At 43.9% G+C, this 27,999-nt stretch overlaps 2 protein-coding genes across 4 annotated transcripts in view; one reads left to right on the forward strand and one right to left on the reverse strand.

Annotated features, from left to right (window-relative positions):
- On the reverse strand, nt 1–27,855 carry GPER1 (G protein-coupled estrogen receptor 1). Of its 3 annotated transcripts, none has more exons than XM_030212345.1 (2): nt 27,793–27,855; nt 1–1,779 (listed from the first exon to the last, which is right to left on the reverse strand). In XM_030212345.1, exon 2 carries the CDS (start codon nt 1,132–1,134, stop codon nt 43–45), a length of 1,092 nt encoding a protein of 363 aa, XP_030068205.1. In that variant the 5' UTR covers nt 1,135–1,779; nt 27,793–27,855; the 3' UTR covers nt 1–42. The 3 variants fall into 3 exon arrangements, with proteins under 3 accessions (XP_030068205.1, XP_030068207.1, XP_030068208.1); XM_030212347.1 differs by lacking the exon at nt 27,793–27,855 and adding an exon at nt 19,588–19,639; XM_030212348.1 differs by lacking the exon at nt 27,793–27,855 and adding an exon at nt 9,246–9,256 and having other exon boundaries at nt 1–1,661.
- The window catches only part of C8H7orf50 (chromosome 8 C7orf50 homolog), a 292,879-nt gene that overhangs the window by 70,505 nt on the left and 194,375 nt on the right, over nt 1–27,999 (forward strand). The window lies entirely within an intron of this gene.

Below are 27,999 nucleotides of genomic sequence, written 5' to 3' on the forward strand. Positions count from 1 at the left end.
TATTTATAAAAGTGCCATCTCATAGCAACATCTGTTATGTCTTTAGACCTCGCTGTTATATTTAACTTCAGAGTGCTCTGAATTGTCGGGAATAACTGATTTCATAGAGACATGGCAGAACTGATTTAAGGCAGACATGCTCTTCTTCTGTCTAAAGTACAGCCAAAACTTTTCTCTAAAAGTTTCCCCGTAAAAGCTGTATATGATGGGGTTCAAACAGCTGTTCGAAAACGCCGCCAAGTTCACGATGTGCCTGGTTAGAGGATGATCGTGTGCAAAAGACTGACCGTTAGAAGCGTTGTCCGGATTCCTTTGAAGGAGACCGATGCTGATGAAGACGTTTTCAGGTAGCCAGCAAATGAAGAACACGAGGACTACCACCACGATCATCCTCAGGGCTTTCTGCCGGCGAGGCCGAAGGCTCTTATGCTTGTGGGCTTTTCTAAGGACGCGAATGATCAACGAATAACAAATCCCAATGATCACAAAGGGGATGATAAACCCTAGGGTTATTTCCACCCACTGAATCTCTCGGACGTTGGCAAAGCAGAAGTAGACGTCTTCGGAGTGCTGTAGCTGTGCGGCGGTGAAGGGCACCAACGTAGCTGAGATGGAAGCTATCCAGATGAGGCCACAGCTGATGCGGGCATGATCCATAGTCCGGAAGAGGTTGGACTTCAGCACCCGCGCGAGTGCGATGTACCTGTCGAAGCTCATCCAGGTGAGAAAGAAAACACTGCTGTACATATTGATCTGCAGGAACAAAGACATGAATGTACAGAGGATGGTGATGTCATAGTACTTCACACTCAAGTTAAAGACTTCGATGAGGGAGTCAGCCACGAGGATGAGGTCAGCAGCAGCAAGGTTGATGAAGTAGAGGTCCGGGATGGTCATCTTTTCACGGAAACTAATGTTCACAACCAGAATCAAAATATTCCCTAAAAAACCAATTGGGAAAAGTAAAATGGTGTAGAGGCATGATAGGAAGAGACTAATGATGTAACGCTGCTGTTCATCTGATGCGTCAGCCAGGCTTAAAGGAATGCTTTCATTGCACAGCTCTGATCCATTTAGGTTAAAACAAGTGATGTTGCACAGAACAGGTGGTTCTGGCCTTGTGTGAACCTCCATGGTGAAAGGCACAGCTGTTTAAAGTGACATGGATATGGTACAATGCCAAAATATTATATGGGGTTTGTTTTAGTTGTGTTTCTTTTACTTTGTTGATTTACTGTCTTTCCTTAATTCTTCAATTGTTTTCAATATTAGATGAGTGCATTAAAAAAAAAGGTGTTTTGTAGCATGAAAGTGAGAAAATAGTTGGGGGTCCTGAGAGATTTTCTGGTCTCATTTTGATGTGGAAAAGCAGAGAGAAGCCAAACCACTGTTTTGAAGATGGTCCTCTTAGGTAGCAGGTTGTAAGCTGCTTGTGTTATCATTGGGTCCGTGAATGTTCTTCAGAGAGTTAAAAGTGAGTGCAGTTTCTTTGCTGAGCATAGTATTTTCTTCCAGTTCAGCGCTCTTTGAGTATCTTATAATTTTAATACAGTGTTTAGTATATATAACAGATGTCTGTCCTCCTCAGCTACTACTGGCCATCCCCAGGAATGAGTCCTACTCGGTGCTATAATGTATATCCACGTTCATCAGTGTCGTCTCTTAAATGACTGCAAAATGCAAATCTCTCGTCTTCTACTGCTTTGGAGTGTGACAAAATGTTATATGTTTTGTTCTCGTCTCTTGAAGAGTCACTGCATGCCCTATTTGTCCTTCAACCTGCAATTAAAAATTTTTGAAAAAAAAAGTTACATTTTTTTTTTTTTTGTTAACTGGTATCATTTGTTGCTCTGGCTGACGTGTTTGAACAACCTGTGTAGACAAGTGCATGTCTTCAGTTCTTATTTATTTATTACTAGTAAAACAGGCCCGTTTCTGACACAAATGAAACGGGCGCTAGCAAGGTTTTCCTCGGAGTGTGTATGTTTGAGAGAGAGAGAGAGAGAGAGAGAGAGAGAGTGTGTGTGTGTGTGTGTGTGAGAGATGGAGTGTGTGTGTAAGTGAGAGAGAGAATGAGTGAGAGAGAGAGAGAGAGTGTGTGTGTGTGTGTGTGTGAGAGATGGAGTGTGTGTGTAAGTGAGAGAGAGAATGAGTGAGAGAGAGAGGCACAGAGTGTGTGTGTGTTGTTGTCAGAGAGAGAGAGAGAGAGTGTGTGAGAGTGTGTGTGTGTGAGAGAGAGAGTGTGTGTGTGTGAGAGATGGAGTGTGTGTGTAAGTGAGAGAGAGACACACAGAGTGTGTGTGTGTTGTTGTCAGAGAGAGAGAGTGTGTGAGAGTGTGTGTGTGTGTGAGAGAGAGAGTGTGTGTGTGTGTGTGTGTGAGAGATGGAGTGTGTGTGTAAGTGAGAGAGAGACACACAGAGTGTGTGTGTGTTGTTGTCAGAGAGAGAGAGAGAGAGTGTGTGAGAGTGAGTGTGTGTGTGTGTGAGACAGAGCGTATGTGAGAGATGGGGAGTGTGTGTGTGTGGGGCTCCGAGTTCCATGACCCCCTCCTTCCCTCCCTCCCTCCCTCTCTCTCTCTCCTCTCCTCCCCTCCGAGTTCTTGGCCCCCCTTCCCTCTGAGTTCCATGCCTCCCTTTCCTCGGAGTGTGTATGTTTGAGAGAGAGAGTGTGTGGGTGACAGATGGAGTGTGTATGTGAGAGAGAATGAGTGAGAGAGACAGACAGAGTGTGTGTGTGTTTGTGTCATAGAGAGAGTGTGTATGTGAGAGAGAGAGTGAGTGTGGGTGTATGAGAAAGTGAAGCCTTGAAGCATTCATGCGCTCTGTAAGGCTCCATCTCCTCAACTGACGACACGTAGTTCCGGAAAGTTGCAGGAATGCTTCAAGGCTTGAAGGCTTCACTTTCTCGGCTTCAGAATGTTGGAGGTGTGTTTTATTATATAGGATAATTTTACAAACAAAATTATAAAGAAAATTCGCTATAGCCAAATCTCTTAAAACCAAACAAATACCCCCCCCCCCCCCCGTATTCTATATAGTGCGCTTAGATTTAGGCGTCAAAATCAGCGCGGATTCTATAACACTGCGCGTAACTTAATTGGCTTAACAAGCTAATGAGCGCTAATAACTGCGCTTAAGCAAAAATGAGCACCAGTTGGCACTGATTAGAATTCAGGCGCACAACTCGCTAAGCGTGTTCTGTAACGATGTGCGCCGAACTTCTAATGTGTGCAGGCAAAAAGGGGTGGGTGGTTATGGGTGGGGAAATGGGCGTTTCATGAGTGTTCCAAAATTTAGACACCTAGTTATAGAATATGGCCCAGTGCACCTAAATCTATGTGCTGAGATTTACACCAGGTTTTTGTTGGCCTAAGTGGATGCACGCAGATATTGGCGCTGAAATATCAATTAAGCATATTCTATAATCGGCGCCTAAATCACCCCCTAGGCATGATATTCCAAAAATTGTTGTATGGATAACATTCTTACGTGGAAAACAAACCAGCAGATCAGTATAATATCCAAAAAGACTTTATTGAGGATATTCTATTTTATGCTGCTCATGCTGGTTTTTTATGAAGAAGATTCCTTATATTCTTGTTTTGACATATAATTTGATACCGATCTTATTTAAGAAAGATACAGACTAGCCCCTGACGCAGCCCTATTGTTGGGCGAAACACAGCCTGTGTCGGGCATTTGTTTCATACACGGTATCCTCAATAAAGTCTTTTTGGATATTATACTGATCTGCTGGTTTGTTTTCCACGTTGGATTTTGCAGATCGTTCGCCTTGTTGCTTTCTGGATAACATTCTTATAAAGATATGTGCATAAGTTTATTCATTGTATTCAGTAGAATTTATATACCTTAAGCCTACCATTGAATAAATGTGCATAACTTTAATAACACAGGACAGGCTTTCACCATGACAGACGTAGGCACATAACTTTGTTCAATGAAAACTGAATATCAGCATGGAGTGCAGAACGTAATCACCTTGCCCAGGAACAACACCACCTCCAGCCCTGTCTCTATATATGCATGCACATATAATTTAGCCACCGAGAGGGGAGGAGACTCGAACCTACTGGTTTGTGCAGGTAGTTTCTCGGGCAATGTAGATTTCGGTTGTTTGTTTTACTTAGTGGGTTCTTTTTTATTTTCCCGCTTTCGGGGGTTATGGGAGGGTAAAAACACATATGGATTCAATAATATTATCCAATATTTTATTTCTGATGATTGGGTGCGGACATGCAGTTTATGTTGTGCTCTGTATTTTAATGTTATTCTTTCATTGTATTTTTTTGGTGCATGTTTGTACTCTGACATTATTTCAATACAATAGTTTTTAAATATCAACCTCATTGAGTCTGATTAAGTTAGGACCTTGGCATTACTGCTTTAGTTCACATCCATCCATCTGGCTCTGTTTCTTGGTGGGTGTTGATCAGTAGACTCCCCTTGAAAAAAAGAGGACGATCCCTTGTCTGTTTTCTTGCAATGGCATCACAGACGTGACCTGGTCCCATCACTAGCACATTTAATTTGTTTCACGTGCGTCTGTGGAGCTGGTCATGGAGTGGAAGAGTAGCCTAGTGGTTAGAGCACGGAGCTGACAACCAGGGCAGCCTGGTTCAAATCCCACTGCTGTCAGTGCCGTAGCGAGGGCTAATGGCACCCGGGATGGGTCACCGCTGCGCACCCCCCCCCCCCCCCGGGTGCAGCACGGCACGACCCCCCCTCTGCGGCGCAACCCCCCCCCCCCCCCCCCCCCGGACTGCATTCTTACCTGCGGGAGGGCCGATCCGCCCCGAGTGCACGTCACTCGGAGCTGCGTCGGCCCCACTGGTTCCCTGCTCTCTCTGTCCCGGAAGTGCAGAGGGAGCATGGAACCAGCGGGGCCGGCACCCACCGAGCGCGTGCACCCAGGGCGGACCGCCCCTCCTGCCCCCCCCTTCCTATGCCACTGACTGCTGCTCTTTGCTTTCTTGGGCAAGTGACTTAACCCTCTGTCGCAGCAGGTACAAACTTAGATTGTAAGCCCTCTGGGTACAGAGAAATTGAATGGAGCTCACTTTGAAGTACTTCTGAAAAAAAGGTGTGAGCTAAATCCAAATATAAAATATTCATTTCATTCTTCTCCTTTCTCGCCAGTGGTTGCTTGACATGAGCAACACCCTGAAACCCCTCTTTATTCTCTATGGAGTTTGTGAACAAGGATTGAAGTGGAAATGAAATAGTAGGTTCTCTCCTCATTCTTCTTGTGGCTTCCAATCTTTTTGCTCCCTGCAGTGGCGTAGCCACGGGTGGGCCAGGGCCCACCCACTTAGGGCTCAGGCCCACCCAACAGTAGCACACGTTTAGTAGTAGCTGGTGGGAATCCCAAGCTCCCCCAGCTGAAGGCTTCCCCATGATGGTAACGAAAATGCTACTCTCCACGATACTGCTCAGTTTTCAGTGCATGCCTGCTTCAGACTACCAAGGTGGAAAGAAGCGTTTTCCTGCCAGCTGAGAGATTTTGTTTCGGTGGTGGAGAGGGGGGGAGAACACTTGTTGCCCACCCACTTCTTGCCTAGGCCCACCCAAAATCTGTTGTCTGGCTACACCTCTGGCTCCCTGTTTTCTCTCTCTCTCTCTCATTGCACTCTCTGTATCTGTCTGCCCTTTTTTCTTTCTCTTCCCCCTCTCCCATCTTCTCTCCAGACCAAGGGCGAAGCCAGACAGCCAATTATGGGTGGGCCTCAGTCCAAAATGGATGGGCATGGAATTCAGCCCTTCCTGGCCCCCCTCAACTGTGCTCTCCCCCTATCCTCAAACACGAAATATTAAATACCTGAGCTGGTAGGAATCCCCAAACTGCACCAGCTGAAGATTTCCTCCTCCTTGGGCAGCCAGTGCTCTTCCAAACAGCAGGCTAGCAGAGCCACAATTTTGGGTGGGCCTGAGTACAAATTGGGGGGGCCACAGCCCACCCAGGCCCACCTGTAGCTACGCCACTGCTCCAGACTGGTGCTCTGTGTAAAACCTGATATATTTAATCCGTTGCGCGTACTCTGGCTAGAGGAGGCATACAAGCCAAACAATATTATATTGGTGTTGTACAGCTATATATATTATTATTATTTATTGCATTTGTACCCCACATTATCCCACCTATTTGCAGGCTCAGTGTGGCTTACAGAGTGTTGTTATGACATAGTCGTGACAGGATCTTAGATACAATTAGTGATAAGCAGAGATTGGGTGAGGAATTAGAGAAGAAGGTGATAGGGTAGTGTTAAAGGTGTATTTTGGTATTAGGGAGGGTTGGTGTGGTAATTTTGTGTCGTTAAGGGTTCTCTTTGTAGGCTTTGTTGAAGAGATGTGTCTTCAAAGATTTGCGAAAGTTACTTAGAACATCCATGGTTTTCACAGGAAAGTAGTTTTGCATAGCTTAGAGAAGAAATGTGGTTTTTAATGGCAAGAATTTAATTTTCTTTTTTTTTTTAAATAAATTTTGGTCTGGTATCTACGTATACTGGCGAGTCCAGTTCTTGGCTTTACTGCATTGCATTGGGCAAAGTTGTTCTGAAATGAACATTCCGACCTGTGTTGTCAAAGGATGGTTTCCCACCCCATCCAGCCTTCTCTTGAATACAGCAAAATCTTCAGCTAATAGTCATGGTCTTAACTCGAATCCCCAGCTTAGGAAGGAAAGTCATTCTGAGCCATCCTGTCACAAGGGAGCATGACTGAACTACTCAGTCAGGTAAATATCCCATATGTCAAAACCAATCTCCCATAAGACTCCTATTATAAACCTAGATATGTATTACTCTGTGTGTGAGGGGGGGGGGGGCAGGGGTTACAAAACAGGCAAGCAGTATTGAAAACAACAAATATTTTTATTTTCTTGTACAAATGTATTGGTTACCAGTCTGTGATCATCTTTCTCTCTCCTTGGGTCTCAGGGTCTGGGTTGGTACTAGCAAGCCAAAACTCCTCTGAAAAAGGCTAGGTCAGTACTGACAGGTTAATGGCCAGAATCTCTGTGTGGAAAAACCAAGGTGGGGTGGTGACTGCTCAAACTGTTGCAAGAATTGTTGCAAGATTTGAAATGAGGAGGTGCTAATTAGCTGTGGAAACTTGTATGGTTTACTGCGTGGATTGATGATGGAGCACCAAAGAGGAAGAGGTAACTCAGATAAGGAGCATTATCCTACAGGCAGTTAGGCTTTTGTGATTAGCAGCTACTACTAGTAGTAGCACCACTACTACTTACAACAGTTGCTACTACTACTACTAGTAACACAACTACAATATCAGCTACTACTACTACTGCTATTTATTTCTATATCATTACTAGACTTACGCAGTGCTGTACACATACACCTAAGAGATGAGTCCCAGCTGGACAGAGCTTAGTCTATTCAAGACAGGACACATAAGGGATTAAAGAGTTTCATTTGTTATGGCAATGATTAAAATAACATGGGTATTAGGCAAATAATGAGTTGAGAGTTAAGCAGCCTTAGAAAGGTGGGCTTTTAGCAGCTGGGGTATAAGTGGGCAGACAGTTGGCCTTTATTCTGCGATTGCCTGCTACGTTGATCATCTTCTTCTTTTGGTGAATCATGGTCTTAACATCAGTCCTATGACAAGTCAGCCTGGAAGCACTTAAAGGTGTTGTTGCTTCGAGAACTGGCCTTAATTGTGTCTTTGGTGTCCTGGATTGTTCCTGCTGTGTATGTTGCAAACCCTAATTTCTTAGATATTTCAGTCGATGCCTTTAAATGTCTAATTTTACATCTAAGGTAGTGACCGCCTTTTCTGTCTCTTCTGGTGCATCTGCTCTGACTTCTATTTTATTTATTTATTGCATTTGTATCCCACATTTTCCCACCTCTTTGCGGGCTCAGTGTGGCTTACAATAAGATATGAATAATGGAAATACATTTGTTACAACTTGGTTATGGGTTACATTGTACAAGTTATGCGAGACCATCGAAGTATCGTTAGGAATATAACAATGGGACATCAACATAGAAACATTGGAAGGAGACAATGGGAAGCTTAAAGGGCAGTATTAAGACACAAAGACATATGGTGTACATATTTCTGTGAGTAAGTGTATGAGTGATGGGGGATGAGGGTCAGAAGTGGATGTATGATGCATTGATGAACAGTGAGTGTGGACTCTATGTGTTTTGGCTCTTTCCGTAAATTGTTTCAAACGGATTGGTCTTCAATAATTTGCGGAAGGAAGCTTGTTCGTAAATCGTTCTTAAGTTGCGCGGCAGTGTATTCCAAAGCTGCGTGCTCATGTGAGAAAAGGCTGACGCGTGTAGCGTCTTGTATTTCACGCCCTTGCAATTAGGGAAGTGGAGGTTGAGGTATGTTCAGGATGATCTTTTAGCATTACACATCTCCAGTCACATTACTTCCCACTGATTTAGGTAGAGTGTGGGGAGAGGCTGTGGGTTTCAGCAGGTATTTCTCCCCCAGCCTTTCCTCCCCTGAAACAGGTCAGCAGCTTTATATGTCCCCATAATAACCCAAACGTGTTTTTAGGGCTTTGTCTCGAGTTTGGCTCTAGATTTTGACAATCGTAGGCTTCTGTGTAGAGCAGGAAGTGGCCTGTGGGAAGCTCAGCAGTAAAGGAAGCATTCTGGGTCAACATTCCATTATGGTGAGTCTGCACCTTCTGTCCATCAAATACTCACTGTCCCGCGAAATGCCATTCCATTTGGAATGTAGAATTTTTTTAGTTTCATGGATGTTGACTGTTGACTACAAGCTTTGGCTTACGTGATAAGCGCTGTTCCTGTATTTCTGTGGGGAAAACTATTTTGTTACCTGGATTGTGTTCAAGACAGTTATCCCAATAAATAGTGGAGGAGTGGCCTAGTGGTTAGGGTGGTGGACTTTGGTCCTGAGGAACTGCGTTCGATTCCCACTTCAGGCACAGGCAGCTCCTTGTGACTCTGGGCAAGTCACTTAACCCTCCATTGCCCCATGTAAGCCGCATTGAGCCTGCCATGAGTGGGAAAGTGCGGGGTACAAATGTAACAAAAATAAAATAGATACTATTGGAGATTCTACATGGAATGTTGCTATTCCATGTAGAAGCCTGCGCGGCCACATTGGTGATCTGCAAGGGCCGACTTCTACATGGAATGTTGCTAGTGGAATAGCAACATTCCATGTAGAATCTCAAATAGTAGCAACAGTGGAGGAGTGGCCCAGTGGTTAGGGTGGTGGACTTTGGTCCTGGGGAACTGAGGAACTGAGTTCGATTCCCACTTCAGGCACAGGCAGCTCCTTGTGACTCTGGGCAAGTCACTTAACCCTCCATTGCCCCATGTAAGCCGCATTGAGCCTGCCATGAGTGGGAAAGCGCGGGGTACAAATGTAACAAAAATAAAATAGATACTATTGGAAATTCTACATGGAATGTTGCTACTATTGGAGATTCTACATGGAATGTTGCTATTCCACTAGCAACATTCCATGTAGAAGGCTGTGCAGGCTTCTGTTTCTCTTCCTCTCCCACCAGTCCATGCCAAACAGCCTCAGCTGCCACCAGTGCTGGGGGCCCAGTGAACCCCCCCAACTCCTCCCCCAGACAGAAGGCCCTGGTGATCTAGCACAAACTCCCCCCCCATAGGACCCAAGCATGTGCTCACCACCTCCCCGACGGAAGAGAGGGCTGGTCTAGCGGCCCTAAATCCGCCCTGTACCTTTTAGATGACAGAGGAGGGAGTAGCACTCCCCCTCCTTCCAGTGCCGCATCCAAAATGGCAGCGCCCAGCCCAGCGCATCCTAGGATGCGCTAGGTGGGGCTTCCATACCATATAGGGGAGTTTCTCTCATGTCCAGGCACAATCCTCCTGCACTTCCCCCAATGATCAACGCTAATAACATGTTTAAATTTGCATGCTATTAGCGTTGGTCATTGGAGAGTTAATTCCCTGTGCTGTTCCGGTGCTATTTTTGTATCACTGTTTTGGATCAGCGGTGGGGAATCGATCATTGGGCCTTAAGTTATTCTTGCAAGCTTGTGTGGCACATGCATTGTAATATATTCTGTGGGAAATATTTAGTTGGCAGCAGTGAGCATTTTGCTGACCTCAGCCAGTGATATTGCCAGATATTCAGTGCCCGGCTGTGTCCGGGCTTCGGCACTGAAAAACTGATTTATTTGGAGCTAGCTAACACACAGCCTGTTAAGTCGATATTCAGAACTTAACCGGCCATGGGTTGCCACGTAAAGATGGGACTCTGTTTTATGGGCAGTGGCGTTCCTAGGCTGGCTGACACCCGGGGCGGATCACCGATGCGCCCCCCCCCCCCGGCAAAATTACACCCCCCCAGGTGCAGCGCGACCCCCCCCCCCTCGGGTGCATTTTTACTGCTTTGGGGGGGGGGTGCCGTGCGCTTGTTGGCTCCGAGTCCGCTCTTTCCCTGCTGCTCCCTCTGCCCCGGAACAGAAAGTAACCTGTTCCGCGCAGAGGGAGCAGCAGGGAGGGAACGAGCGGACTCGGAGCCAACAGGCGCGCGGCCCCCCCCCCCCCAGCGGCATGCACCCGGGGCGCACCGCCCGCCCTTGGTACGCCACTGTTTATAGGGTCCCATTTATGTGATTACCCTGGTCAGTTGAGTGCTGACTCCGCCCCTAGAATACCCCCAAATAGCTGGTTTTCACTTAAGCGCTAACCACTAATTTTCAGCCGTGATCACCAGTTGAGTTTGCTGAAATTTAGCGGATATCCCTGAACAAGCGATTTTAATTAGTCAGCGGCCATTTCTGGCCAGTTAAATCATTTTTGAAAATCGACCCCTGTGATTTTATGTTCTGTGCCCGAGTCTGTACATCTTCACATATGGCATCCTGCAGCAAATAACTCATGTTAATGGTGTCAGGACACTCTGTTAGCAAATGACCCTCTTATTGTGTTAAAAAGATATTCTTCTATGTGCCTGAATGATCGTCTTCTCCTAACATAAATTCTGTATTTATATGGGTTTCCTGAGATTATAGACCCTGTCGACAACAGCAGTCTCAGATCAGTTTAGCTAAATTGGTTTTTATGTCCATACTGGAAAGCCGCCAAAAGCGTTTTTAAGATTTTCCCCAAGGGCATAGTTTTAAATACTAGAGAGAACATTCTGTATGCCAACCAGTTCAGTGAAAGAATTCTCAACACTAGGTTTCCCCCCTCCATTAACCCAGGGGTTGACTTGTTGTGTCCAAGGTGTATCACTTGCTCTATTCTCGAGCAGTGGTGTGGGCAGCATGTGTTCGCACTGCACCTGCGATGAGAACTTGAGCTTTGATCACTCTAGCAACAGCCGGCATACGGTTTGATCTACTTTTGATTGCCCTTTAAACCTAAAGTGCTTATATTTGTGAGCAGCCAGGGTTCATCAGCATTTTGATCCCGGTAGCTAGCTGTCTGACCATGCAGAATCATAAGAAAGAGGATGCCCAGCTGAAGTCTAAACGAGTCAGCGACACGCTGGAGCCAAAACACATTTAGCTGTGCTGAAGACATGCTGTCAGACTTGTGATGCCTTAGTGGCATGAGTATCCCTCTCTATATTCTGCAAGCAAATTGCAAAGAGAGCTGAAAGCAGAGGGGTTTAAATAATTCTTGCTGTTTGCCAGCTTGCTTAGACGTAATAAGCAGAATTTGTAGAAACCAGAGAAAAAAAAGTACATGTGTATAAGTTACGGACTGATTAATAATGTAACTTGGTCAGTTTTAGACTCTTGCATTAGCCAAATAGATGTGATTAGATAAAACCAAGGGTTTTATACGCTGAGGTGAGTAAAATCCCTATTGGTATTATTGAAGAGGACACTCAAGGGGCATAATTTAAAATGAAAACCAAGATGTGGGCAAATATGACCTAATGCATGTTACAATCCAATTTACTATTTTATTTTTGTTACATTTGTACCCTGCGCTTTCCCACTCATGGGAGGCTCAATGCGGCTTACATGGGGCAATGGAGGGTTAAGTGACTTGCCCAGAGTCACAAGGAGCGGCCTGAAGTGGGAATCGAACTCAGTTCCTCAGTTCCCCAGGACCAAAGTCCACCACCCTAACCACTAGGCCACTCCTCCACTGTTGCTACTATTTGAGATTCTACATGGAATGTTGCTATTCCACTAGCAGCATTCCATGTAGAAGTCGGCCCTTGCAGATCACCAATGTGGCCGCGCAGGCTTCTGCTTCTGCAGGACGTCAGACTCACAGAAACAGAAGCCTGCACAGCCTTCTACATGGAATGTTGCTAGTGGAATAGCAACATTCCATGTAGAATCTCCAATAGTAGCAACATTCCATGTAGAATCTCCAATAGTATCTATTTTATTTTTGTTACATTTGTACCCTGCGCTTTCCCACTCATGGCAGGCTCAATGCGGCTTACATGGGGACAATGGAGGGTTAAGTGACTTGCCCAGAGTCACAAGGAGCTGCCTGTGCCTGAAGTGGGAATCTAACTCAGTTCCTCAGTTCCCCAGGACCAAAGTCCACCACCCTAACCACTAGGCCACTCCTCAGGAACCTTCATGCAATACCATAATGTATTCTTCCTTACCATGTATGTAAGCACATGTTATATATATACTCCATGATTTCAACGTTCTTTTCCATTGATATATTCCTTAACGATACTTTGATTTTGTCTCGTATAACTCTTCACAATGTAATCCATAACCGAATTGTAACAAACTGTATCTCCATCATTCATAATGTATTGTAAGCCACACTGAGCCCGCAAAAAGGTGGGAAAATGTGGGATACAAATGCAATAAATAAATAAATAAATAAATTTGTTCCATACATATCATGTCCCAATTATGTTACCATGTATGTATGCACCTAAACGCATTACAATTTGTAATTCTGTTACCCGGAAATGGCAACCGCCATTACGGCAAATGTAAGCCACATTGAGCCTGCAAATAGGTGGGAAAACGTGGGATACAAATGCTACAAATAAATAAATAAATATAGCCCCTGAGATCAACAGATACATAAAGTTATTAGTCCCAACCCACCTGCTTTCTTTTAAAAATTGATTTCTTAGAGCATACACACGTGAAACCCTATTCTTTTGTTTGCTACTTAATTTTCTATTTTCTGAAAGTTGCTGTACCAGCAGCCCTGAAAACAGGCAAATTCTCCTGCTTAGTGTATATTCGTGATACTGTTCTACGGTAGTTCAGTTATTAGGTTTCAGTTTACTGTTTTCAAGTTTACTTCATTTAGGACCCTGTTTACTAAGCTGCTCTGTAGGCATGCAAACGTTTTAGCGCGCGCTAATGATAGAAACACCCATAGGAAAATGCGCCCACAGTGCAGCTTAGTAAACAGGGCACTTATTGCATTTATGTTTATTCTTGGTTATGTTGCTATTGTTATGCTGTTAACAACATTGTAGGTTTTATGTTAAACTGTAGCTGCTGTAAACTGCTTTGGGTGAATCTCTTCGTAAAGGCGGTTAATAAATCCCAATAAATAAATTAGTTACAGGACAGGCAGCACCACTGCAGTTTCCCTTGAACGCTGACTCGTATTTTCCTCGGGAGGCGAAGAGGAATCAACCTCTCTATGTTTTGGGATATAGGTGCCCTGATTTCCTGTCAGCTGTAGTTTAAAATTACTTGACTGATCCAATGCAGAGGTGGTGGAGGCAAAAAAAAAAAAAAAGGAGAAAAATCTATCAGAGGGCCCCGATGCACAAATGTTACCAGGCCAGCACCATGCGTTTTTCACTGGTTCAAGCTGGTTTAGCAAGGACCGGTATAAAGTGAGTGATGTACAAAGGGGTTTTAAGAACTCTTTTCCGTCCGCAGCGGCAGCCAACGGGAATTGCATGCAAACGAACTGATTAGTATTTAAATGTGCATTCCATGGGATGCACTGCAAGGACTGCCTACCTTTAGCAAGCATGATGTACCGGGAAGTCTGGAGCATCCATAAGCAGTGGAATCTTGTCACTTTTGTGCAGCTGGGCTCTCTCTTGCAGCTCCACACAGCACATCCAGTCAGGGGCAGTTCTGGCGGTTGGCAGGGGAGGAAAGCAGCTCCCTTCTGCTACTGCTGATCTTCCTAATCCGTGTCCTGACCTACATTTTCACTTCCTTTTCTTGCCCGTAACCCCAGCAGCAAGCAAATCGCTGCCGTCTCTCTGCCAAAGCAGCAGAGGTGTTTTGGGGGGGAGGAAAAGAAGGCCTCTCTCCATAAATATTTAGCTGCAGATATTTTGGGTAATCTTCAGCCAGCATGCTGAACTCCCTGGAACGCATCTCCCCACAGCACTTTTGGTGGGAGAAAAAAAAAAAGGCTACACCCAGCTTTCATACATGTAGCTTGTATGTCTGTATGAAAGCCGTGTGTAGCACGCGCTGTTCTGAGCATATGCAGAGCAGACACGCTTAGTGATTGACTGTTCTGCACATGTACAGCTTAGAGACTGGCTTTCCCCCTGCTGAGCTGCTCGCTGTTTTTGTGAGCAGCTCATTTGCATGCAATTCCTTTCGGGAATCGCTTGCTATTTTCAACTCGGTAACTTTTACCAAGGATCTCATTGAAGATGTATTTTTACGGGGACTTCATTCATCTGCCCCAGAGTGACAAGAGCATGATACTGATACATGGTTGTACCTGTTTTGCCCTAATTTCTGGAAACCTAGAGAATGAGATCATCCACAGTTAACAAACAGTTTTGCCTTTCGTTCAAAGACGCTTATGTTATTCCTAGCTGGATCTTAAGCGGGCTACTCATTTGTCCCGCATAGATCTTAGGACAGGGACAGATGATTAGATATATGACAAAAGTCTGAGACACACGTGGTATCGCTTGTAATTTAATACTGTTTACAAGAAATAGGATGAATGAAACCTGTCCTCAGTTCCATTTGGATGTCACAGTCCATGGCACCCCCGTGGAGTAACCAAATTCTTGTGAGCTGTATCTTTGTCCGAAGGGCTTAATAATCCTTTTAAATTGCGGTTCCTAGTAAAAGCTACACATAACTTTTGTGTCCTTCAAACCGGGTAAATCTGATATCAAACCTCAATGGTTTTTTTTATTGTTTTTGTTATCTTTCTATCCCGGGAGTATAGGTCAAAATGCCAAGTTGATTTTTTCTCATTGGTGTTAGTTGCTGAGTTATTCAGCCAGAAATCCCTGTTTTGATACCTAGCTGTTTTGTATGAAATGTGAATCACTTTCTTCGGGTTACCCTGATACGACAAACGATCTAACAGTACAATGGATTGACTCTTAAATTCATCCAAATCGGTGCAGATTCTACAGAATCTCGAAAATCGGCTAAAAGGTAAACTGGCTTTTAAAGCAGGGGGGTGATTACTCGAAAACTGCAAAAATGTATTCCTGTCGGTTTGAAAGTTAAATTTTTGTCACCATTTTGATTTTGACCCTTTAAAAGCTGGTTCATATGGAACTTTAACATAATAGTTCTCAGGAGGGTTTTTTTTAATGCCGGTAAAGTAATCTTACCCTGATATTCCTACCAAATGTTCTCCTGTTTACAGGAGTGGAAGAAAGGGTTCTGAGGCTTTTTTCCCACCCTTGGGGATTTTTTTTGTACTCCATTGAACAGATTTGATTACTATAATACTGTTAGCTGTTTGTTTAGAGAGCGTTTTTGGCTTTTTGTAAAGCTACATATATGTCTTGATCTATCAGAGACGTATTTGGATATCACTGTATGCCTAAAAATGAAATAAAAAGTAAAAAAAAAAACCCTTCCCTTCACGTGTGAGGTTTTGTGACTAGAAAGGTAAATACTGTTTAGAAAGTTAGCAGTTTTTAATTTTTAAAATTTTAATCATTTTAAGCAATAAATATGTAAAAATATACTTGATGTGATATGGTTCTGCCCTCGCCCGGCTGTCTAATATTGGCAGTTCAGCCTGTTGCAACTTGTAGTGAGGCTGCTGTTTAGCACTGGTTTCATTTTTGGAGGCCGAAATAATGGGGAATTATGGAGAAAGATTTCCTTATTTATTATTATTATTAGCATTAGCATTTGTATAGCGCTACCAGATGCACGCAGCGCTGAACACCTGATACAAAGAGACAGTCCCTGCTCAAAAGAGCTTACAATCTAAGTAATACAGACAGACAAGACAGTTACGGGTGAGGGAAGTAATGGGTGAGAATGGAGGAAGGGACAAGGGGAGGGCAATTGTGGCTAGGAGCTAAAAGCAGCAGTGAAAAGGTGGGTTTTCAGCATAGATTTGAAAACAGGTAGAGATGGAGCTAGACGTATAGGTCCAGGAAGTATAAAGTCTTGGCCGAAATGAGCACTTTTTTTTTTAAAAGCCTGTTCGTGCCTTTGAGCTGGTATGAAGTCTAACGTGGAGAGTTTTCCCCATTGTATTTGTTCACTGGAGACTTCAAAGCCTCTCCGGTACTATGTAAGCCACATTGAGCCTGCAAATAGGTGGGAAAATGTGGGATACAAATGTAACAAATAAATATAGCTGTGCTCGGTTTGTAAAATGGGGAATACATGTGTAGATTTTTAGCCCAACCCAAACTATACTCCCTTGAAATCTTTGCATGGTGTGGATTTCCACAATGTGTAAATAGTGGCTTTCTCAAATCAGTATTTATATATGTACTAGCCGTTAAGCCCGTTAAAACGGGCGAGATTTCCAGCTACCCTCCTCGCCGCCGCTCCCTCCCCCCTCCGTGCCGGGCCCCCTGCATTGACCTGACAGCGCCTCTCGCCTCCGTGTGAAAGCGCTGCAGGCAGCAGCAGATCTCTGCTGCTGCCTGCAGCGCTTTCACACGGAGGCGAGAGGCGCTGTCAGGTCAGTGCAGGGGGCCCAATACGGTGGGGGGGGGGGGGGGGAAGGTGGAGGTTGGTGCGCGCGATGTTCGTTTCCAGGCTCCAGCGGCAGCGTCCGACAGTCCGACTCCGTTTCCCTCTCTGTTCCGCCCTCTGACATCATCACGTCTTGACGCGAGGGCGGGACAGAGAGGGAAGTCTCTACTGTGCATTTGCAGGTGAGTCGGTCACTTGCCATTTATATGTTTGATGTAATCACATGTAATTGACACTATTTAAATGTGGATATGTTTCTGAAGTCTTAGCCATAGAAACATAGCAGATGATGTCAGGAAAGACCAATGTAGTTTGTTCAGTCTGTACAACAAAGATATATGGAAAATATACAAAGCAGATCGTTGATGGATAAAAATAATTTTAATAATATATTAAAATATGCATATAATAGCCCGACACAGGCAGTGTTTCGCCCTACTGGGCTGCTTCAGGGGCTATAAAACAAAATAACAATTAAAAATTAAAAAATTCAATCTAGATCCCACAGAATTAACATATATATATATATAAAAGAACAGGTAAATCAAAAGATACATATATATATAGTATATACACTATATTGTATGCCCAAGTAACATCATAAAGTGTATAAATGCAACTCCTTATATATATATATATATATATATGTATCTTTTGATTTACCTGTTCTTTTATATATATATATATGTTAATTCTGTGGGATCTAGATTGAATTTTTTAATTTTTAATTGTTATTTTGTTTTATAGCCCCTGAAGCAGCCCAGTAGGGCGAAACACTGCCTGTGTCGGGCTATTATATGCATATTTTAATATATTATTAAAATTATTTTTATCCATCAACGATCTGCTTTGTATATTTTCCATCTTGGAGTTTACAGATCGTCTGCCCCTCTGTTTCCTTCAACAAAGATATATTACATCTGCCCAGGCCCAAATTCAGGCTTAGGCAACTGCCTCCAACAGCACATTTTATAGGTGAAATTGTTGCCATGCTATCATCCTGCAGCGCTAACGTAGCACCGTTTGTCCACACAGCAACTCCAGCAAGAAAATTCAATGTGGACCTGCAAGATCCTTGCATAGGTTTCCATGGCGACAGGAAGATTGTGCAGGAGAAAGGGCGGAGCTGCCTTTAGGGTCTGTCAGCACATGAGGGCCTGTGTAGGCCTCATGCTAAATTTTCTTGCTGGAATAGCTGATGTTATGGGTTAGCACCAACTCTACCAGACAAGTGGCGGTAGCTCCGCCCATCCTCCTGCACAATCTTCATATTGTCATGGAAACCTGTGCAAGGCGCTTGCAGGTTGATTCTGAATTTTCTTGTTGAAGTTGCTGCTTACTACAAGCTGGCACCACTCTATTAGACAAGTGGCATAGCTAGGATTGCCGTATTTGCCCTAAGAAAAGAAGAGGACACATGCCCTGCCCCCCTGTCACACCCTGCCCCGCCACTTGTCACACCCCACACCACCCCTGTCATACCTTCCCTACCCCTGTCACTTTGACCCCCTCAAAGAAAGCCAGATTCCCTCTCTCTCCCCCATGTAGATTCCCTCCCCAGTTTTCCAGCCTCCCTCCACCCACATGACTCCATTCACTACTCCTCCCCTCCCCTCCTTTTCCTTAGTGTGGTGCCCTGGTGGTCTAGTGACCTCTTCGTGGCAGGAAAGAGCCCCCTCTTTCCTGCCTGGTGCGTCTGCAGACCGTCTTGCTCCCGGTGCCGATTCAAAATGGCTGCTGAGAGTTCAAGCAATGACCTTCTGTGGAAGTCTCGCAAGGCTGCCACTTGAACTCTCAGCAGCCATTTTGAATTGGCGCCGGGAGAAAGACAGTTTTAGAGATAATTAGGTATGTGTTGGAGGATCCCCAATCTTCTTTTAGCAAGACTGTATAACAGTTTACTTCGAGTGATCTAGAGAAACAGGTGAGACTTGAATTATTTCCCTTGCCCCCCCCCCCCCCCCCCCCACACACACTTCTTCCCTGAAAACATACTTCACCTTTTCAGTACTACTGAACTAACTTAAAACGGCTATTAAGATCTGGCTTTTTAAACAGGCTTTCGATGCCCAGTGAGGGTGGTTCTGTTTTTCCTAATCTGTTTGTGTCATTCTCTATATTCTTACCTACCCTTCCTCCTTGATCTCCCCTCATATGTCCCTTTTGGTTATATTTTGTCTGGTTGTCTCACTTGTTTTCCCCCACTGTCTTATTTGAATTGGTAGTTCTTTTCTGCTTTTTTGTGTTTTTAGTTTGTAAACCGCTTAGTTCTGTATCTCGGTCAAAGCGGTTTAGTAAATGTAAATAAAGAATAAATAAGCAATTGACAGTGCTATGTGGTTCTGAGCATCTTTGGCTTTTGTGGCACACACTGAGAGCAATTTCTGGTCAGCCTTCTAGGTTCATTAGTGTTCGGAAAACAGTCAAAATGGCTCTGTTAATCTGTCACTCTTAAATATAGACACTCTAAGAGTTTTGTAAGAAACCACGTCTTGATCCACATAAATAGTTACATTTTCCAGTACAAAACCACAACTATCCTGATGCATCAAAAAGAAAATGATCTTTAATAATCTTCTCTGCTGTCAGACTGCGGTTGTGCAGTGTTTTCCAAGGACTGAATAGCAATTGTAAAACATAAAGGAAAAAACCTGTGTGAAAAGAACCTAATTTTGCATTCATCCGAAACCGGTTGGTAGAGCACCACGAAATGTTGAGAGAGAGTTTACCTTGAGTTGCTGTTCGTTACGAAGAGGACGGCCGCCTCCCTGGAGGACATTTCATTCGGATGCCGTGGTGGTGTCTTGTGTCCTGTGCATACCATGAATGGAGCTGTTAATGTCTCCCAACTTGCAGTGTTCTTTTTCCTGTCCTGCTAGCTGGACGTGGGTTACCACCTGTTCAGTTGCTCAGTAGCAGCAGTACAATAATAAGAAAAGGTTGTCTTAATTGTTAATATGCTCTGGTCCATCAATGCCTGGCAGCGATCTACTGCTCATGCCGTCTGTCCTTGGCAACGACACTGGACTCTGTGGATTCCCAGGGTCCCTGCAGCTTCTGTAAGCTGAAGTGCCGCTGAAGGAGCTTCCTTTTAAGACTGCTGTTAACCCCCTTTTGACTGACTTCTCACAGCTGCTTTTCTACTTTCGCCTTTATTAAGAGGAGTTGTGAGGGATATCTGATCGGTGCAGACGGGTAAAGTACAGAAAACGTTCACACCCATAGCTTCTTCCTCTTCAACACACTTTTTAAAAAAAAAATCATTTAGAGCTTTTTACAGGTGACTTCATTGGCCTTAGATTGTTCTTAATATTAATTCTCAGTTCTGTAATCCAGTAATTTGCATAATTTAGGCATTATTGCACTTTATGAAACAAAAACTCTCAAAGTGCACCATTTTGTTTCTTATGTGTGCGTTTTTCTAAAGCTGTTTAGCTACATAAACAGCCTGTTTAAGGTTGCCCATACTTTCCCTGGTTAAAATTACATGTGGGGAACAGAAATATTTATATTTTCGCTCATGGGAAAAAGTGAGCTCGGAGCAGAGCTAGGTCAGAGGAGGAAATAGTGTGTGGAGTTTTGCATTTTCTTGCAGAGTAGTAATGTATGGACACCTTTTATTTCGGGGCAGTTTTCAAGGGGTAAAGTACTTTAACAGCTCCATTCATGGTTTGCACAGAAGGATGCGGACGCTACCACGGCATCCGGATGAATTGTCCTCCAGGGAAGCAGCCCGTCCTCTTCGTAACCAACATCGACTCAAGGTAAACTCTTTCCCAATGTTTTGTGGTACAGAATTAGCTGGTTAAAAGCACCCAATGACAGACATTGCACCTGCCCAGAGGTGTGAAAATAGCCCCCTTCTAAGTACTGAAGAACTCATTTGCTAGGAAGACTGGGTTTTGAGGTATGATGAGAGAGACCCCCCATGTCAGTCACACTTATTTAGGACCCAGTTTCCTAAAGCTTTTTCCCCAGAGACTAAATGGAAGAAACGGTTTTCGTGAACAGTTTTGGTGCTAGGTCTGCAATTTATGGATTTTTATTCTTTTTCCCTGTTTTACTGCAGGAGCTTTAATACAAGTCTTAGAAACACTATATTGTATGCCCAAGTAACATCATAAAGTGTATAAATGCAACTCCATGTCATAAGGGACAGATAGAGCCAGGCCTGGTATTACCCCGTTACTTGTAGTTTGCAGAGGGGTAAAACCAGGACTTGGCTTCACCTGTCCGTTATGACGTGGAGCTTTATAGCAGTATTAAATCCAGTGGCGTAGCTACAGGTGGGCCTGGGTGGGCCAGGGCCCACCCACTTAGGGCTCAGGCCCACCCAACAGTAGCACATGTTTAGCGGTAGCTGGTGGAGATCTCAAGCTCAGCCAGCTGAAGACTTCCTCCTGATGGTAATGAAAATGCTACTCTCCACGATACTGGCACCTGTGCATGCTAAGTTTTCAGCACATGTCTACTGCAGACTGCCAAGGTGGAAAGAAGCATTTTGCCGCCAGCTGACATTTTTTTTTTGGGTGGGGGAGGAGGGGAAGAAAACTTGGTGCCCACCCACTTCTTGCTTAGGCCCACCCAAAATCTGTTGTCTGGCTACGCCTCTGATTAAATCTAGTTATCCAACCTGTTAATTGCTGCCAAACACCAAACTGGCCTTTTGTTATACTGAATAGCTAGAGATCCCTGTAATCCTGCCTACTTTAAACAAGAATATGCTTTGGCCTAGTAAACCACAGATCTTTATACATCCCAGTAATTTAGGGAAGAAGAAACAATAGACTCCCTCACTCGCCTAGAGGGCACAAACTCAAGAGGCAAAGCACCTGTCTGTCTATACCCACAAGAATACCTGCCTACCATCAACAAGTAACAGACCTCTACTTGGAAACTTGGGCCAGATAAGCAATAAAAAATTTCCTATAATCCACAATGTCATCAGTGAATATCACCTAGACGTCCTGGGAATAACTGAGACCTGGCTGAATGAAAGTGGAGGAGTACAGTTGACTGAAATATGCACCACAGGATTAACTATCCTGCACCAACCAAGACAAGGGGAGCAGAGGGGAGGGGTATCAGTTCTGATCCAAGAGACAATCAAACTGTGCAGAATCTCCATCCTCCACCTGTCTTGAGTCAGAATGCCTCCTAATCCAACTGGCTGCTCATGGTCTGCAGAGCACCTCGCAACAACACATCATCCATGCAAGAATTGCTGAATCTGGTGACTGAGGTAATCCTGAGCTACCATAGGTTACTGATCATGGGAGACTTTAACCTACATATCTGAGGAAGAAGGGCAACCTTCGAAAGCTAATCAAGAAATGTATTAAGTTATGTCCAATAAAAAAGGTATCGTCTTATTTTCTTTTCCATGTTTTATTTTGTTTGATTTCTATAGATTCTACATGGAATGTTGCTATTCCACTAGCAACATTCCATGTAGAAGTCGGCCCTTGAAGATCACCAATGTGGCCGCGCAGGCTTCTGCTTCTGTGGGTCTGACGTCCTGCCTAGGACCAAAGTCCACCACCCTAACCACTAGGCCACTCCTCCACTGTTGCTACTATTTGAGATTCTACATGGAATGTTGCTATTCCACTAGCAACATTCCATGTAGAAGTCGGCCCTTGCAGATCACCAATGTGGCCGCGCAGGCTTCTGCTTCTGTGAGTCTGACGTCCTGCACGTACAGACTCACAGAAACAGAAGCCTGCGCAGCCTTCTACATGGAATGTTGCTAGTGGAATAGCAACATTCCATGTAGAATCTCCAATAGTAGCAACATTCCATGTAGAATTTGCAATGGTATCTATTTTACTGTCATAGTAATGCTTGAATGTTTTCACTTATATACAATGTCGGCTAGCACATTTGCTTATTTCCGATCTGAGGAAGAAGGGCAACCTTCGAAAGCTAATCAAGAAATGTATTAAGTTATGTCCAATAAAAAAGGTATCATCTTATTTTCTTTTCCATGTTTTATTTTGTTTGATTTCTATTGATAATTTACATATCGAAACTCCAGACACCACCACTGCTGCCATCCTTGATTCAATGACAACTCTAGGATTCGCTCAGGTGATAAGATCTCCAACCCATGAAAAGGGCCATATACTAGACTTGATATTCTGCATAAGGCTGGTGGCATCAAGATAACACCCCTATCGTGGACAGATCATTTTCTAATCACATTTTCTCTTAAGGGCTACCAAAAACAGATGAGCCCAACCAATGTTTGGAAGGAATTTCGAGACATGAAAAATCTGACTGCTGATAACTTCCTAGAGGCCTTGTCCCTACCCCCATGTTGATGAAAAGATGATGACAGTGTCGGAAGGTTGCTATCTAGAATGCATGCTTAGCAATGGCATTGGGGAAAAAAATGGCCTCTCTAAAGAAGGTCCTGTGCTCTACCCACAAACGTTCCCCATGGTTCTCCCCAGAACTACGGGTCCTTAAACATCAAGGACACCAACTTGAAAGAAAACGGTGCAAATCTCATCTAGATGAAGATAGGCTCAACTGAAAGAGGTACATGACAATGTACTGCCAGGCCTTAACAACAGTCAAAAACAATATTTTTCTCAACACATTGAACAAGCTGCAAATAGTAAACAGCCTACTGCAAACCCCACAACAGAACCAGCCCTCCCAGTCACAGCTAACCAGCAATGATTTTTGCCACATACTTTGCCAACAAAATTAAAGGTCTCCATCAGGGCCTGCAGACAGTCCCCTCAAAACTCTCACCAGCTAATGAAGACAACACTCCCTCTCCCCCACCATGCACAGCCATCTGGGACTTATTCAACCAGGTTACAGAGGAAGCTCTTGAAAAAAAATCCTGAAAGGTCTACAGCCGACAACTTGCACTCTTGATCCCAGCCTGGCAAAGATAGTACGGCAAGCAAGCACAGGCCTTGTTGAAGGTGCCACAAAATTAACTCCTCCCTTGTGGAAGGGCAGCTGCCAAAACACTGAAAAGAGCCGTGGGACACCCCTTGCTGAAAAAGAACTCCCTTGAGCAGGACAAGCTTGACAACTACCGACCAGTCTCTAACATTCTTTTTCTGGCAAAACTTATAGAACACACCCTAAATTAACTAATGGGGAAGAGATCCCTATTATAATGAAGTCTATCCACAATCAAATGGGTTCTCAAAAGTACAACTAGCAAACACACTTGTTAGTATTAGGAGGAAAAAGGCCTCGAGAAGCCCCCAGACATATAACTCAGTCTATGGGGAGCTGGACTTCCACATCATCGGCCAAAAAAAACCTCTGTAAATAATTAGCCTTAAGCTTTAAACTCTGCTAAACAAGTAATTCAACTTAGCTTCTTTAAGTAGATCTCTGCATCTTTCTCTCAAACTATTAACCGTGATAGCTGGGGGCTTCTCGAGGCCCTTTTCCTCCTAATACTAACAAGTGTGTTTGCTAGTTGTACTTTTGAAAACTTATAGAACAGACAGTCTACATTCAATGCAGTGATTGGCTGAATTAAAGTAATTGGCTAGACCCATGTCAGTCTGGCTTCAGATCTGGATACGGAACAGAGACGGTTCTTTGGGTCCTGAATGTAAATATCCAGTGTACCCGAATGTAACTCACCTTGAGCTACTACTGAAAAATGTGTGAGCAAAATCCAAATTAAAAAAAAAATTTTATCCCTTCTCGATTATCTGCACAGAAACCATGACAAGGGGATCTACCTCGATACTGGTTTTGCTGGATTTCTCAGTAGCATTTGATACTGTGGATAATATCATGCTTACGAGGCTGGCTATTTGTCAGATAGAAAACAATCAGTTCTGTTCAGCAACAATACATCATTACCTTGGGCACAGAACTGTGGGGTGCCACAGGGATCCATTCTGTCTCCCATTTTATTTAATATCTACCTCAGGCCTCTGGCTGAGCTGCTTTGATCGATTGTCTCAAAATTCTATATCAATGTTGATGAAGTGTAACTACTCATGCTTATTAATCCAGATCTACCCACAGCTTTGAATAGACAGGCAGTCAGTTTATTCAAAGCTGTGGGTAGATCTGGTTTAATAGACAACCGCAACTCAAGAATGGGCAAAAACCAACAAACTCTGCCTGAACCCAAGCAAAACAGAGATTCTTTGGGTACCCAACACAAATGGACAAGTATATGATTTCAAAATATCTTTTGGGAAGTATGAGCTCCCCCTAAATCACAGGTCAGGAGTCTTTGGATACTGCTGGACTTGTCACTCACTGTGATCCTGCAAATTAAAAATAGTCTTTATCACCTGCAGAAACTACAAAATCTCTCTTCATATATTGAAAAGATGAGTCTGACCACAGTGGTCAATGCGATGATAACGTCACAACTAGACTACTGTAATGCCCTGTACACTGGTTAAAACAACAAGAGCTTTCATCAGCTCCAAGTAAATCAGACAGCTGCAGTGGTGTGACTGCATGGCTACCAGTACCTTACAGGGTTAAATTGGAAACTCTGCATTTGATTTTCAAGGTCCTCAGACAAAATGGGCAGAATACTTAAAGAATAAATTAACTCGGACACCTTTGAGACCTCTAAGGTCCCTTGAGGAGCATCACTGCCTGTACCCTCATCAGAAGAAATTGTGGGATGTTATACCCGCCAGCAAGCCTTCTCAGGAGTAACCCCACATTCTGGAACTTACTCCCAGAGGGGCTACATATAAGTCGAGACTACCTCTACTTTAGGAAGCAGGTGAAAGCCTGGCTCTTCTCACAAGCCTTTAATACATGTGGTGACTGACTTTACACTTACACTGTCTTGGACTAGCTTGCTGCACACCTTATAACTTAGACCAGTTCCTCATACCTTGTTTCACTGTGCAAAGATTTTGGCTTGAGTTTAGTCACCCATCTATGTATCCCAATTGACTCTGTTCTACCCATCTTGTCCCAGTCTATATATCTGTACTTGGCCCATCAGCTAGATAGAAAAGCATCAACATCCTGTGTTATTTGAATGTTCTGTTGTGTTGCTTATTAGGTGTTTCATTGGTATTATTCTGACATATTATATCTGTTATTTGAATATTCTTCCATTGTAATATCTATGTTATTTGAATATTCTTCCATGCTGTCTGTTACGGTATTGTTTGTATTGTACTGACATCATATTTCCAAGTTTACCTCATTTATTGTATTTACTAGCTGTTAAGCCCATTAAAACGGGCAAGATTTGTGTTTTGCAAAATGTAATAATTCTCACCTCCATCCATCCATGTCCAGCAAACCTCTTCTCTCCCCTGCCTTCCTCTCCCCTGGTCCATGTCCAGCAACCCTGCTGCCTCCCCCCCATCCACCAACCATCCTCTCTCCTCAGCCCTCCCCCCATATCCAGCAACCCTCCTCTCTGCCCTGCTCTCTCCCCATGTCCAGCCACCCTCCTCGCCTCCGCTCCCTCCCCCTTCCATGCCGGGCCCCCTGCACTGACATGAGAGCGCCTCTCACCTCCGTGTGAAAGCGCTGCAGGCAGCAGCAGATCGCTCTGCTGCTGCCTGCAGCGCTTCCACACAGAGGTGAGAGGCGCTGTCATGTCAGTGCAAGGGGGCCCGATATGGAGGGGGGGGCGGCGACGTCGGGGATGGGGGGGTGGAGGTTGGTGCGCCGGCTATGTTGCTTCGGCTCCAGCGGCAGCATCCGTTTCCCTCTCTGTTCCGCCCTCTGACGTCATCACATCTTGACGCGAGGGCGGGACAGAGAGGGAAATCTGTACTGCGCATTTGCGGGTGAGTCGGTCAGTTGTCATTTATATAGTTAGATGTTTATATTTGGTCATTTTACTATTGTGACCATGTTAACAAAATTGTAAGTTTGTATGTTAAACTGCCTTGGGTGAACCTGTTCATAACGGCGGTTAATAAATCTCAATAGATAAATAAATAAACCCACCCATTTTTATCCTTGTATAAATTCATAATGACATTTGCTCCAAAAATAGACGCTATAAACAGAAATGTTTAGATATTGAAAAATAGGAGTCTGTTTTGGGGTGATAACTTCATCACCATTCATGCTTATTTCGTGAAGACAGTGAAACATATCCTCTTCACTGGCCGTGTATTTTACTGGTGTGCAGACGGCTCTCTGATCCTTAGATATGTGAGATGAGACCATGCAAATCCCATCAGAAGGGAAGATACTTCAGCCAAGACCTGTGTAGGGGAATGGGTAATCTCTGTATATTTGTGGACTGTGTTGTGGATATAGAGAGGACCAGCATTGGTTCAGGAAGGTTAATGCTGGACACAGCCGTGATTAGAGAGCCAGCCTGGAAGAATCGCCCATGAGAGGAAGGAGGCAGCTGCAAATGGGGAGCACACCACCTACTGGTAACTACCTGGTAATACGAGCATAAGCTGCCGTTTTTACTCCCTGTAGCTGAGCAAGTGCTTTTTGCAAAAAAAGGTTTTGGCAAAAAAAACAATGTCCTGAATGATGACAAAGAAAGCATTGCACTGTGTAGGCCCTTGTTGAGTGAATACTTTTGATTAGTTTCAAGTTATAGATCTAATGCTTTTGGCCTTGGATATTGAATGAATAGAAGTCCAACAGAAAATGTAGAGATTGCGTCAATTCCTGTCTAGGAAATCAGTGTTTGTCTTTCATATGTCTTTCTATTATGTTTTACTTAATTTCCTACTGTACATAACAAAATTCTGTGTTACCTATTACTATGTAAGCCGCATTGAGCCTGCTTTTAGTGGGAAAGTGCGGGATATAAAGGTATAAAAGGAAGCTGTGTACAGTGAACAAAGATTATGTTGGAACTCGTATCTGGTCCAAGTATTGTGCCGTAAATTATCCCTTAGTCTTTGGATGTAATTCATTTGTAATCTGAAATAGTTCAAACATATCTGAACTTAACCTGCCAAAGGGTTGAAAACTCTTACCATACTGGGCAATCTTTCTCAGCATCAGCATATTTATTGCTGGTATGTTGCCAGATAAAATGATTTCATGGGGGTTCCACAGCTTCATTTCTTGTATCTAAAGAAGTCAGTCACAAACAGAAGGGGAAGAAAAAAACTCCATGAATGGAATTCACCAGGCAAAAACAGTGGAGAAAAAAAGGAATCCTCTCGCAGATGGTTCAGTTC

The sequence above is a fragment of the Microcaecilia unicolor genome, chromosome 8 (assembly GCF_901765095.1).
Source record: "Microcaecilia unicolor chromosome 8, aMicUni1.1, whole genome shotgun sequence".
NCBI lineage: Eukaryota > Metazoa > Chordata > Amphibia > Gymnophiona > Siphonopidae > Microcaecilia > Microcaecilia unicolor.